This window comes from Elaeis guineensis, chromosome 3, assembly GCF_000442705.2.
Source record: "Elaeis guineensis isolate ETL-2024a chromosome 3, EG11, whole genome shotgun sequence".
Classification (NCBI taxonomy): Eukaryota; Viridiplantae; Streptophyta; class Magnoliopsida; order Arecales; family Arecaceae; genus Elaeis; species Elaeis guineensis.
The window spans coordinates 97,027,153-97,040,195 of record NC_025995.2 but is presented as its reverse complement, the minus strand read 5'-3'; the positions used below and the strand labels follow the sequence as shown (position 1 = coordinate 97,040,195).

Sequence of the window (13,043 nt, the reverse complement as noted above, 5' to 3'; positions counted from 1 at the left end):
TTGCCCATCCTTTTCTTCCCCCGTTTCTTTCCTCTTGCTTGGAGGACCTTTTGATGTAACTCTTCATTTGCTTAATGAAACTTGATGGCTTGCCATCATTTACATCAAAAAACAAAGAAAAAATGATGTTAAATATATGGAGTCCTATTGGCACTCCATGTATATAAGTTATTGATCTCCATTTTCTTTTGTTTGAAAGAAGTATTGACCTCAATAAATTATGAAACAAACATCAGATAATAGCATGAGGAGAACAATCTGTAAACACAAAAATGCAACAATTCAGTACCATGCAATTAAAAAAAGGAATTGTTGTCAGTAACAATAAAAAAATGAAGATAAAACTTCCCAATGGGGAGGAAACAGCTTTATGACGAAACCTCAATAATTTGATTTGAAACCCTTTCTTGCCCCTTCTGTTTGTTTTTATTCCTTTTCGAAACTCAAGCAAGAATACATTTACATAGAACTGAGTTATTTGAAACGAATCAAAATTGCTTAATATTCGAAGAAAGTCCTCAGAAACAAAAATGAATCCCTTGTCAAAATTGGTGCATGTTGACCACAGAAGCAGAACTAGTGGAACATGCTTTAGAATGGTGCAGAGCTAGTCCGCCGCAGTTGGTATCTTGGCACTGAAGGTGTACTTAAATGCAATAACATATCTCCTTCCTGTAAAAAAGAAAAGAATTAGAAACATTCAATTCTTTTAGAAAAGTTCTTCAAATAGTCTTCCTTCCAAATGAGATTATGTTCACTAGGGGGAAAAAAATCTGAATTACTAGATTACGCAATATAATCACCATTAACATTTCGCAAAGACTAACAAAAAGCAGCCGAATCAGATAGGCAAAGAAATGCATAGGAAAACAGCATGGCAAGTGGTTTCTTCTTAAAGATGACTATTGAGGCAAAGGAGAAAGGAAACCCTATCAAGCAAATCACAATGGTTATTTAAAAAGGTGATTTGTGCACAGATTAGTTCAAAGTGGTATCATGAGAGAAGTGGTCATCTGTCTCCATAACCATTTCTCTTAGAGTGAACAGTTTGCAATATATATATATATATATATATATATATATATATATATATATATATATATATATATATATATATATATATATATTCTTTGTTGTCTAATGTTATCTAAAGAGAATTGATGATTGTAGCATGCGCAGCAACAGAAACCTCATGTTTTACATGAAGCCTCTGTAATTTTCTGAGGAAGGAAAACAATTCTATTTCCCCTTTTTCAAGAAGTAACCATACAATTTGAATATTAAGAAGAAGATAATGAAGTAATCAACCTATTCATTATCTCCAGAAGCAAACGTGTTTATTAATTTATTATTAATAGATATCCTTGAAGTGCAAATCCAATTGCTCTGTTTTTTGTTTGGAAATATGCATCTAAAATCCAAAGGTAAGATACCATCCATTAAACTTCAGCTGCAAACACATTTGTATAGATTATTTCATGCTCTTGATATTATTGAAAACACCTTTTTATGGCCTCCAGAATTTGAATAAGCCACCAAGTCTCTCATACTTCAGAGTCCTTTTCTAAGAGGATGTTCAGATCAACTGACCAAAAATCTCAATTTAATTAACCAACCTACCAAAAACAGAGCTTACCAACATATTATCACAAACTGAACGGGGTAATGAATCATTGATTTGAAATACGCTTACTTACCAGGTTTTTTCCTAAATCAAATGTTGATATTTAAATATGCTTTCTAGAAGTATCTATCTCACATCAGGCTGCTGCTTGATTGAGGAGAGGCCTTTCCGATCTCACCCTGATTGTCTCACATATAAACTGAGAACCATCCACCAAAGATTGCTTAATTCCTATATTTCAGAGAACTGACATAATCATTAAGATACAATTAGTTATTATCTCTTGGAAATGCCATTCAAAGATAACTCCCCTCTTGGTTTTGCATGATCTAGACATGGAGTCCAATGGTGGCTTACCATTTAAAACTTGGTGCTTTGTTTACTCTAGCTTGTGTTTTTACTTCCTATTACTTGAAGTGAATAATCATTAAGCACGTCATTGGGGCTTCATACTAAAACGTCTATGGATGTTTGAGGATAACTTAGATAGAAAATAAGTTTGGGCATTGAAGAGCTGGGGGGAAGGTAGAAAGTGTGAAGAACTCAGTGCTATGAGTCTTCAGGTCAGAAGTTGGCTTAGCTATGGACCCTTTGCCTGCAGATTCCAAGGCCAGCACACTAAGCTTCACCTACCAAGGTTGCCGATGCCAAAAAACCAAATATTGGACAATGAAGGTCATCAAAGACTTAGCTGAAGGTTCCAACGAGCAATCCAAAGAGAGGCCTATTGACTAGTTAAGTTCGATCCAACACCAGAGAAGTAAGCAATAAAGCCACAGTCTCAGGTGGTGATGTTGGTCTTACTGGCTAAAGTAGGATCATCCAATTGCGCCCATGATTCCATGTACAAGATACTGTAATAAATTTTAAAGCTGATGCAACATAAAAAGGTTCATAAGAACTCCAACATCTCCTATCTCTCAATTCTCTCTAACCTAATTTTCTTTAAACAACTGGAAACTATCGATAGTCTTAATTCCTGCATGCAATCCTGTGACATGTCACATCAGTAGCACAGTGGTGATTATCAATCTTTCTTGTAATTCCCTCCTTTACCTTTTTCTGGAAAGGTGATAGATAAACAAGAGTCCTATAGGCTAAGCACAAGGCTAGTTCTATTGGATGGAAGAAGAGTTGATTTTGCGGTTAAATTGAAGCCATTTTGTGAAACCTCCAATATTGTTTAATCTCACTTGGGAAAATGCTTTGAAGCTAGGACTTGGATCCAAGGCCTAATAACATGGTCCATTTACAACAAGGAAAAAGAATTTGTTGTTCAGGCCTTGATTAACATCATGCATGAAATACCTCCGCAATTTGGAATGGTTGAGGAAAGTAAAGGGATATGGGTCAGATTTTCAAAGGAGGGGGAAATGCTCAAGATATTGACTGCAGAGAAGAAAAACAGTGAGCTAAAACCCTAAAATTTGAATTTGACAAGTCATATAAGAGTAAGGTGATAAGAATGCCTTTGTCTGTATGACTGTATCAGGAAGTAATGAAGATTGGAGCTGTATCAATGAGGCAAAATTCAGAATTGGCAGTGTTATGGGGGTTGTCTCACCTCACATCATCATAGAGCTGACCTCAACTTAAGGCCTAGGTCACCACAAAACCAACTTCAACTTGAGGCCAAGGTCACCATAAAACTGATTTGAACAAAAGGCTGAGTTCATATAAAGTCGATTCGAAACAGAAGCTGAGCTCATAAGAAAGCCGACCTAAATTGGAGGCTGAGTTCATATAAAGTCAATCTGAATTGGAGGTGGAATGCCGATCTGGCTCAACCCAACTCATCTAAACACTGACCTGAGCTACCTGAATTGATTTCTGGTGAAGATTATGATCCACTTATATAAATATCGATCTGACTCATTTCAACTCATATAAATACCCATTTGAAGCAAAGTATTTCATATATCCGAGATATCCGATCTCATATGAACTTGATCTCACATCGGTCTTTTATTGAGGTGAGTCATTATATTAGTGGCAGCAATCATTTTGTGAGAACCCACTACAATCTTTACAACTAAGCTACAGCTGGCCACGATCTCACATACAGCCATGCTACAACTTATCTCCAGTTGGTACATACAGCTAAGTATGACCTCATTTCCAGCTAATACATACAGTTATGTTCTAGTTCACTTACAGCTGGCCTCTAATGGCCTAACAAACTCTCTAACGGCCTCATCAATCCCTCTATAAATAGAAAGCTAAGAGATCTTCCAGGTAAGTTCTGACTCTCAAGTCCCGAGCTCAAATTAAAGCTCAAACGAGAGGAAGACTCTACTGCTAGAACTCTAGTTTCCGCAAAGTCACAAACCCTCTAGTTCCACACAAATCCTCCTGCTCTCTATTCTACTTTTTTCACCTCCTGTTCTCGAAGCTCAAACTGACTTAAATATCGAAGGATCAAAGATCGGAGGATTTTCATCGATTTTTGATTTATTTTGTAGATTTCTTCGAAGGAGACTCGGATCGAATTGCTACAGCCACTCCAGCACCGCTTCATCCAATTTGCTCGTCTGAGATTTTGAGTTTCACAGCAACAGATTGGTGCTAGAGAAAGAACTTGACCAAAAAATTTTATGAAAAATGATGAATCAAAGAGCATAAAGCAACTCGATGCCTTGATCGTCTCCCTTTAGAGATGTGCTAGAAGCCGTCTCACCTCCATTTGAATAGAGATTGGAGGGCAGATGAAAGATTTTTTTCGAAAAGGCAGCTCACTAACGATAAACCTTCAGTAAAATTTTCTTTAATCTCTTAATTCTTACCCACAAAAACTCAGATCCTTTTGTCTAGCCTTATCAGATCACATCACTTTACTATACCACCCATAAAGCCTTAAGCTATCAACTAATGGCATTAATGGAGACGTTCCCCACATACTGTGAAGTGATAATATTCATCAATTCAGAAAATCAAAGGGTCAGACACAATGCTCGAGAACATGATAAGGGATAAGAATATCTTTTTCAACTTTTCTTTTTAAAAAGCCCTCAAACAGAACTCATGACCTTTATGGTAAAAAACTCTCAAATCCCATCTATTATTCTATTCTTTTTTTGCATGTCAACAGGTTCTTGATCCCATGAGCCAAAGCAAAAATCAAACAAAGATAAGAAAGTTAGTCCAAAGGAGATATCTGTTTGAGGAAATTCAAGTTCCGAGGACTTATGAGCAGCCTTCCATGGCTTGCCTCTCTCGCATCCAATGGGTGCAATGATTCCCATCACATCGCCTTATAGGTGATACCCAAAAAAAAAGAAAAAAATAAAAAAATAAAAGCTGAAAGGGAGAGATGGAGGGTGGAAAAGAGTCGGTTCCCTCCACCCGCAGCCTCTCAACACTCGTGAAGCTCCCAACCGGCGACCGTCTGGCAACGAATGAGCTTTTCGGTGCCAAAGCACCGTCGATCGGCGGCATCCCAATGATTTCCAGCTCCCCTCTCCACACCGCGTGCATTCCCGACGATGGACTCTGTCGGATTGGTGGCCCCGAGGATTTTTGGTTCCCTTCCTTGCGTCCACACGCATTCTCGGAGCCAAATCCCACTGGGTCACTAGTTTAGTCGGTAGCCCCTACGTCCGCATGATTCCCGATGCCCAACCACCCATGTCGGCATTCTACTGAATCAAAAATTACTGCACTCCTATGCACCTCCAACGGCCAAGCTCCGATAGAACAGCTATCGCCTGCACTGCTGTATGACTTTCATGAGCTTCCTCGTATGAAAATATTGTCAGAACAGTGACGGCTTATCGACCACCCGAGGGGTCATCATATCACTAACTATCACAGAAAGGACTCTCCGAATTGAAGAACAGGGGGGAAGTCCTGGTCGGTATTTCACCAACTTGACAAAAGGAAGAAACCTAAAAAAATAAGAAGAAAATCCTGGATGGTAGTCCACTGACCCGGGACAAAAGTTGGGAGATTGACCACGTGGTTCCCCCTTCACACGAGGTCTTCGCAAATGTTCGACCTTAGACAATGCTGAGGAGGCCTGTTGATGCCTCCCAAAGTTCATATTAGATCAAGATCGACTAAAAAAAAATAGAGAGAGGGAGAGAGAAAAGAGTGGAGAAAGTCTAATCTCCACTCAAAATTAAAATGATCTAAAGCACCGATCAAGCCCGTGTTGAACAATAAGGAGTCAAGCAAAGCTCGTAAGTTTTCAAACAAAAACTCATGGTAAAAAGCTCTTAAGCTTCCATCTGCTATCTCTCTCCTTTTCTTCTTACAGGATCAAAGGACAAAAATAGGACCAAGGTGAAATCAAAATTACGATCGAACTAGAGTCAAAATTAGGCCAATAAAAAGCAAAAATAAGTCCAAATTAAACCAAAGCTTAAATCCTAGCCGAGGCAAAGAATAATGAGTCAACAGAATCCAAAGGTTCTCAAACAAAATGCATAGCCTCCATGGTAATAGACTCTCAAGCCCTATCTATTATTTTATTTCTTTCTTGCAGGACAATGGATTTTTGAGCATATCAACCGAAACAAAAGAGTATCAAGTCCAAAGATAAGGAGAATATTAAGTAGAGACTCATCAGGAAGCCTAGCTAATCACAAAGCCGACCTCATTAGAAGAATAAAGGTTGAGCTTATGAAAATACCGACCTCAACAGAAAGATCAACAGTAGCCCATCAAAAGGCCTAACTCATAAAAATACCAACCTTAATAGAAAGGTCAACAGTGGCTTATCAGAAAGCCTAGCTCATCAAAAAACCAACCTCATTAGAAGGGTGAAGGCTAAGCTCATGAAAAAACCGATTTCAACAAAAAAAACAATAGGGGCTCATCAGGAGGCTTAGTCATGAAAAAACCAACCTCAACAGAAAGCTCAATAGAGGCTTATCAGGAGATCTAGCTCATGAAAAAATCTACCTCAATAGAAAGGTTCAATAAAGGATCATCAGAAGGTGAGATACCCAATCTCCAGATAAAATCTCCTCAAAATCTAATCCTCAGAATTGGTAGAGCCCCAAGGGGCACAGAGATAAGATCTCCTCAAAATCCAATCCTCAAGATTGGTAAAGCCCCGAGGGGCATAAAAATAAGATCGTCTCAAAATCCAATCCTCAAGATTAGTAGAGCTCCGAGAGGCAAAGAGATAAGATCTCCTCAAAATTCAATCCTCAAGATTAGTAGAGCCCTGGGAGGTATAGAGATAAGATCTCCTCAAAATCCAATCATCAAAATTGATAGAGCCCCGAGAGGCATAGAGATAAGATCTTCTCAAAATCCAATTCTCTGGATTGGTGAACCCCAAAAGGCATAAATAGAGATAAGATCTTTCAAATACCGATCTACAAATCGAGGTTATCTCTCAACTCGATAAAATATCAATCTGAAGATCGAGGTTATCTTGAAAATATCGATATCAGAGTCGAAGATATCTTTCAGTTATATAAAATATCGATTTGAAGATCGAGATTATCTTTAAATTCTATAAATACCGATCTGAAGGTCAAGGTTATCTTTCAATTCTATAAATTATCGATCTGTGGATCGAGATTATCTTTCAATTCTATAAAATATCGATCTGAAGGTGGAGATTATCTTTTAGTTCTATAAAATACCGACCTGAAGATCGAGATTATCATTCAGTGCAATCAAATACCGACCTGAAGGTCGAAGTTATCTTTCAGTTCTATAATATACTGATCTGAGGATCGAGATTATCATTCAGTTCTATCAAATATCGATCTAAAGATCGAGGTTATCATTCAGTTCTATCAAATACCGATCTGAAAGTCGATGTTATCTTTCAGTTCTACAAAATACTGATCTGAAGGTCGAGGTTATCTTTCAGTTCTATAAAATACCAATCTGAAAGTCGAAGTTATCATTCAGTTCTATCAAATACCAATCTGAAGGTTGAGGTTATTTTTTAATTTTATAAAATATCGATCTGAAGGTCGAGATTATCTTTCAGTTCTATAAAATATCGACATGAGAGTTGAGGTTATCTTTCAGTTCTATAAAATATCGATCTAAAGTCGAAGTTATCATTCAGTTCTATCAAATACCTATCTGAAAGTCGAGGTTATCTTTCAGTTCTATAATATATCGATCTGAGAGTCGAGATTATCTTTAAGTTCTATAAAATACCAACCTGAAGATCGAGGTTATTATTCAATTTTATGAAATACCAATCTGAAGGTCGAGATTATCTTTCAGTTCTATAAAATACCAACCTAAGGGTCGAAATTATCTTTTAGTTCTATAAAATACCGATATGAAGGTCGAGAATATCTTTCAGTTTTATAAAATACCGATCTGAAGGTCAAGGTTATCTTTCAGTTCTATAAAATACCGATCTGAATATCAAGATTATCTTTCAGTTCTATCAAATACCGATCTAAAGATCGAGATTATCTTAGATTTCTATTAGATACCAACCTCAAGATTAAGGTTATATTTCAGCTCACATAAATACTGATATCACAATCAAGGTTATCTTTTCAGCTCTATAAAATATCAATCTCTGGATTGAGGTTATACCGATCTCAGGATTAAGGTTATTCTGCAAAATACTGATCTCTCCGTATGCAGGTTTCTAAAATTTTTTGAAAGTATTATCAATAAAAAATACTCTAATGAGTTTATTCTTGTATATTATCTTTCGATCTATGAAAATTCAATCTCCAAATTGATAGAGACTCGAAGGATACAAATGGAGATAAGATCTCTCCAAATCTAATCTTTGGATTGATAGGACCTCGAGAGATATAAACAGAGATAAGATCTCCCAAATATCGATCTACGAATCGATATTATCTTTCAGCTCATATAGATACCGATCTTAGGGTCGAAGTTATTTTGATATTCTATCAAATACAGATCTTCGGATCAAAGTTATTTTAAAATTCTATTATCGATCTCTAGATCAAATTATCTTGAAATTCTATTATCATTTTTGAAATGAGGTTATTTTGAAGTTTTATTAAATATCGATCTCCGGATCAAGGATATCTTCCGATCTACTCAAGATTACGAGCAGTTCATTTGAAAAATCAAATTCTATTAAATATCGATCTCCGAATCGTGGATATCTTTCGATCTACTCAAGATTACGAGCAGTTCACTTAAAAAATTAAATGGTACAAATTTATTATCTTAAACAAGCTGAGAACTTATTTCTTGAACTACTTCTTTCGTCCAAAACAACTTCTTTGGACTCAGAAGTGGGGGGCAAGTATCGTGGGGCTTACCCCACCTCACCTCATCATAGAGCCGACCTCAACTTAAGGCCTAGGTTACCATAAAACCGACTTCAACTTGAGGCTGAGATTATTATAAAACCGACCTGAACAAGAGGCTGAGTTTATATAAAGTCGATTTGCACCAGAGGCTGAGCTTATAAGAAAGTCAACCTGAATTGGAGGCTGAGTTCATATAAAGTCAATATGAATTAGAAGTTGAATGTCGATCTCGCTCAATCCAGCTCATCTAAATACTGACTTGAGCTACCTGAATTAACTTCTGATGAAGTATTATGATCAGCTCATATAAATACTGATTTGACTCATTTCAACTCATATAAATACCGATCTGAAGTAAAGTGTTTCATATATCTGAAATATCCGATCTCATATGATACTTGATCTCACCTCAATCTTTTATCGATATGAGCCGTTACATTAGCGGCAACAATCATTTGCGAGAGTCCGTCATAATCTTTACAACTAAGCCACAGCTGGTCACGATCTCACATACAACCATACTACAACTTATCTCCAGCTGACATATACAGCTAACTATGATCTCATTTTCAGCTAATATATACAACCATGCTCTAGCTCACTTACAGTTGGCTTTTAATGGCCTAATAAACTTTCTAACGGTCTAATCAGCCCCTCTATAAATAGAGGGCCAGAAGATCCTCCAGGTAAGTTCTGACTTCTAAGTCCCAAGCTCAAACTAGAGCTCAAACAAGAAGAAGATTTTGCCGCTGGGACTCTAGCTCCCACAAAATCACAAACCCTCTAGTTCCACACAAATCCTCCAGCTCTCTATTCTATTTTTTTCACCTCCTATTCTCGAGGCTCAAACCGACTTAAATATCAGAGGGTCAAAGTTGGGAGGATCCTCATCGATTTTTGACTTATTTTGCAGGTTCTTTCGAACAAGACTCGGATCAGATCGCTACAGTCACTCCAGCATAGCTTCATCCAATCTTCCAACTTGAGATTTTAAGCCTAGCAGCAATAGGCAGCATATAATTCCAACTTTCATTTTGGACAAATTAATAAGTTAGTGGTGTAACCAATGAAAGAATGTGCTATGTATAAGTCTTCTGCCCAAATCAAATATATAAACTAGAACTTATAGGTTCTTGCATCCATTCACTCAAGAAGCGGGGCATCACCAAGTGGTGGAGTTTAATCTTTCTAATCATAGTTGGAGAGGCTAGATTCAGATGTTGATCATGGAGATTGACAAGTCAGGCATGCGGGTTTGATGAGTACTTCTTCATGTGGCATGTTCTGATCATGCTATGTGGTGAAAGAGGATCTTGAATAGCGACCTTTGTAGGAAAATACTTTCGGTAATAGTTTTAGATATTTTCCCAATCTTTTGAGTTGTAAAGGAAAGGAGGTAGTTATGAATATATTCAGTTGGAGAGTTTCTCAAATTCAGTTAACTTCCTCGAAGAAAGGTAAAGTTTAAAACATTCCAGGATTAAAGTTGCAGCTAATAATCTAAGTAGACTACATGAGAAGCTATTTCTGGATAGCAGATACCGAAAACATGGTTGCAGCCTGTTGGGAGTTATCAATACCACTTTTTCTGATCTGAATGAATAGCTAGAAGGGAGTTAAAAGACAGAATTTTTAAAGAGGGAATTAGAGGCAATGAGAGAAGTCGTCACTTGACTACTAGGGAGTTCTTTTTATCAATTTTCTGACTTATTTACGGCAATCTTCCAACTCCTTAGCCTAAGCCGAACTCAAATCCTTCCTTATGGGCCTCTTAGAAGAACGTTGGATGTGATACCAAATTTGTCAGTCACTTGTAAGGGGCAAATGGAAGTCGTTCAAAATGGACAAAATGCTAGAGTAAAACCATGCTGGATATTGTTATGTGCCTTTTATGCATGATTACCATGATCGGAAATGAGGCATTATGATCTTTGAAGGCATTTATGCAATTTAGATACTACCAGTAATGAGCATACATTTAATTAAGAAATGAGGAAATTAACATCTCAAAGGTTAAGAAATAAAGACCAACTCACATGAGTGGTCCCTTGGTAATACTTGTGCATATAAAAACTCTGACATGGTGAGAAATACTATGTTGGTTGATAAAGTCATTGTTACTGAAGTAGTATAACAAGAATAACCAGAATTTCTATCTTGATATTGGCCAAATGGTCAAGTTTATCATATGATGCATGAAAGTCATAAAAGCCCAAAATCTTACAAAAGGCTGGGTCAATTGCTTGCACAAATCAGGAGGGAGTTCACTAGTTTCCATACCTTCTGCTTCTTGAGCCGCTTATTTGTGTTTGTCAATTGTCTCACCTCTTCTTCTAACTGGTTTATATAAGCCTGCAATCAACCCGAAAGGAAAACAAAAAAGGAACCATCATTCCATCAATCCAAGGAACATAACATCTTATGTTCATTCCAAAAAGAAGCTCACCTGTTTCCTTGCTCTCGACCTAGCTGCCGACTCTCGATTTTTTATCATCCTCTTCTGCCTCCTCTCAATATTCTTATCAACGATCTCATCAGGCCGATGTGTCTCTGTAGGTGTATGTGAGTCTGATGAGGTAGTTCTTGTCATCGCCATGGACACCATAGGAAGCCCCATTTGTTGGATCTCACTAAACCCTGCATTAGATATTGCATTCCCTAATACCGACAAGCCTGAGCCCAGTAGAGCCATATGCTGATGCTGCTGCTGCTGCTGTTGAGCAGCAGCCAATTGGTATTGCAGCCAATCCTCTTGCTGTTCTGGATCAACCGAGAACAAAGCCTGCGAATCCCCTTCAACTCCTCCACAGCCCGAAGATCCCATGTTAATGGTACCTGCTCGAACCAGGATGTCCTTAAGTGTAGTCTCTCCAAATGTTGCAGGACTCTCGGTATTGCCTTGCCCTTCTAGTTGGATGACCTCTTGCCATATCTCATCAAGAGTCTTGTGGATAAGAGGACAGTTCATGTTATAATTTTCAGAAAGAGGTTGGGCAGTGCTGGCAGATGACAATGACGAAGATGGGGCATGAATATGTTGCTCCACTGCCATGACTGAATTTAATAGCTCATTTAGGTTCATAGCATTCAATGGCTTACCAAGCTCTGAAAGGTGGCTTGGAACCTCATCAAGCGTGAGGTTGGGCACTGAACCTTGTCTTACGAAAGGGGGTGGGCATTGAGGTCCTTGACCTCTATTGGGGGAAACCATGGCTCTGAGCCCCATTCACAACTAAAACTTTAGTATCTGAAAATTCAAAGTTTCTTAAATTTAGTTCTACTTTACAGGATATGATTCTTCCTAACATATCTAATACTTCGCATGCATTGTAAAAATTGATTCAACTCAAATTATAAATCCAAAGCATTCAATGATACCACACACACACACTATATATATATCAACAACAAGAAGGACTATACAAGATTGCAAGAAGCTTAGTTCATACCAACTGAATAAAAACTAATAGTGCACCAATTTTACATCAAGGATGAACACAAAAACAAATTTCAATATAAATCTGTTGTTGAAATCAATTACAAAAGTCGAATGCAAACACTCAGAGAATTTCAGTCGGGTGGATATGAGAATTTGGAAACGAAGACCATCCATCCAACATTGGAGAAAAAGACCAAAAATCAACAAAAAGAATAAAAACAAAATATTCAAAAACAGAGAATTAATGAGAAATTAAAGATCAAATCTGAGTTGCAGATATTCCATATTAATAGGATAATTCAACATGCACTAGAAGGACAAAAGAATCAGATTTCCAAACTAAGGCAAAAACAAACACAACGAAACTCAGAAATCCAAGAATAATAAGAATGGAACTCTAAATTGAGTAGGGACTTTTTTTTATATATACAGAAAAAACAAAAGCTAGCATGATCAGCACTCTGCCTGACCTCCAAAGCATGCCAGAGCCAATGTGGAGAAGAGAGAATAAGAACAAATGCGGTGGCGATTTGATTAAAACAAGTAGAGGAAGAGGGGATTATATAGCATGACGAGAAGGGAGAGAGGAAGAGAAATAAGAGGAGAGAGATGGGGGCCGTTCGGCTTCCAATCAGTAGGAACCGGAGCTATAGTTGAGATTTTCTTTTCTTTTTTTTTTTCTTAAAAAAAATTCCACTGCCTTTACCCAAAAAAAAATTTCCACTGCTAGTTTTTTATAGACGGATTTTTCAGTGCG

General features: G+C 37.4%; 1 protein-coding gene across 1 annotated transcript; it reads right to left on the bottom strand.

The window, feature by feature from the left end:
- Positions 1 to 317: 317 nt before the first annotated feature.
- On the bottom strand, positions 318 to 12,891 carry LOC105041786 (ABSCISIC ACID-INSENSITIVE 5-like protein 2). The gene is made up of 4 exons (XM_073253273.1): positions 12,757 to 12,891; positions 11,294 to 12,094; positions 11,128 to 11,199; positions 318 to 672 (listed from the first exon to the last, which is right to left on the bottom strand). The coding sequence occupies exons 2-4, from the start codon at positions 12,071 to 12,073 to the stop codon at positions 592 to 594; spliced, it is 933 nt and encodes a 310-aa protein (XP_073109374.1). The 5' UTR covers positions 12,074 to 12,094; positions 12,757 to 12,891; the 3' UTR covers positions 318 to 591.
- Positions 12,892 to 13,043: the final 152 nt, after the last annotated feature.

Coding starts and splice junctions, on each gene's coding strand:
- LOC105041786 (XM_073253273.1), bottom strand. CDS start 12,073: ATGGGGCTCAGAGCCATGGTTTCCCCCAATAGAGGTCAAGGACCTCAA. Junction 11,200..11,293: donor GGTCGAGAGCAAGGAAACAG/GTGAGCTTCTTT, acceptor GGTTGATTGCAG/GCTTATATAAACCAGTTAGA. Junction 673..11,127: donor AGCGGCTCAAGAAGCAGAAG/GTATGGAAACTA, acceptor TCTTTTTTACAG/GAAGGAGATATGTTATTGCA.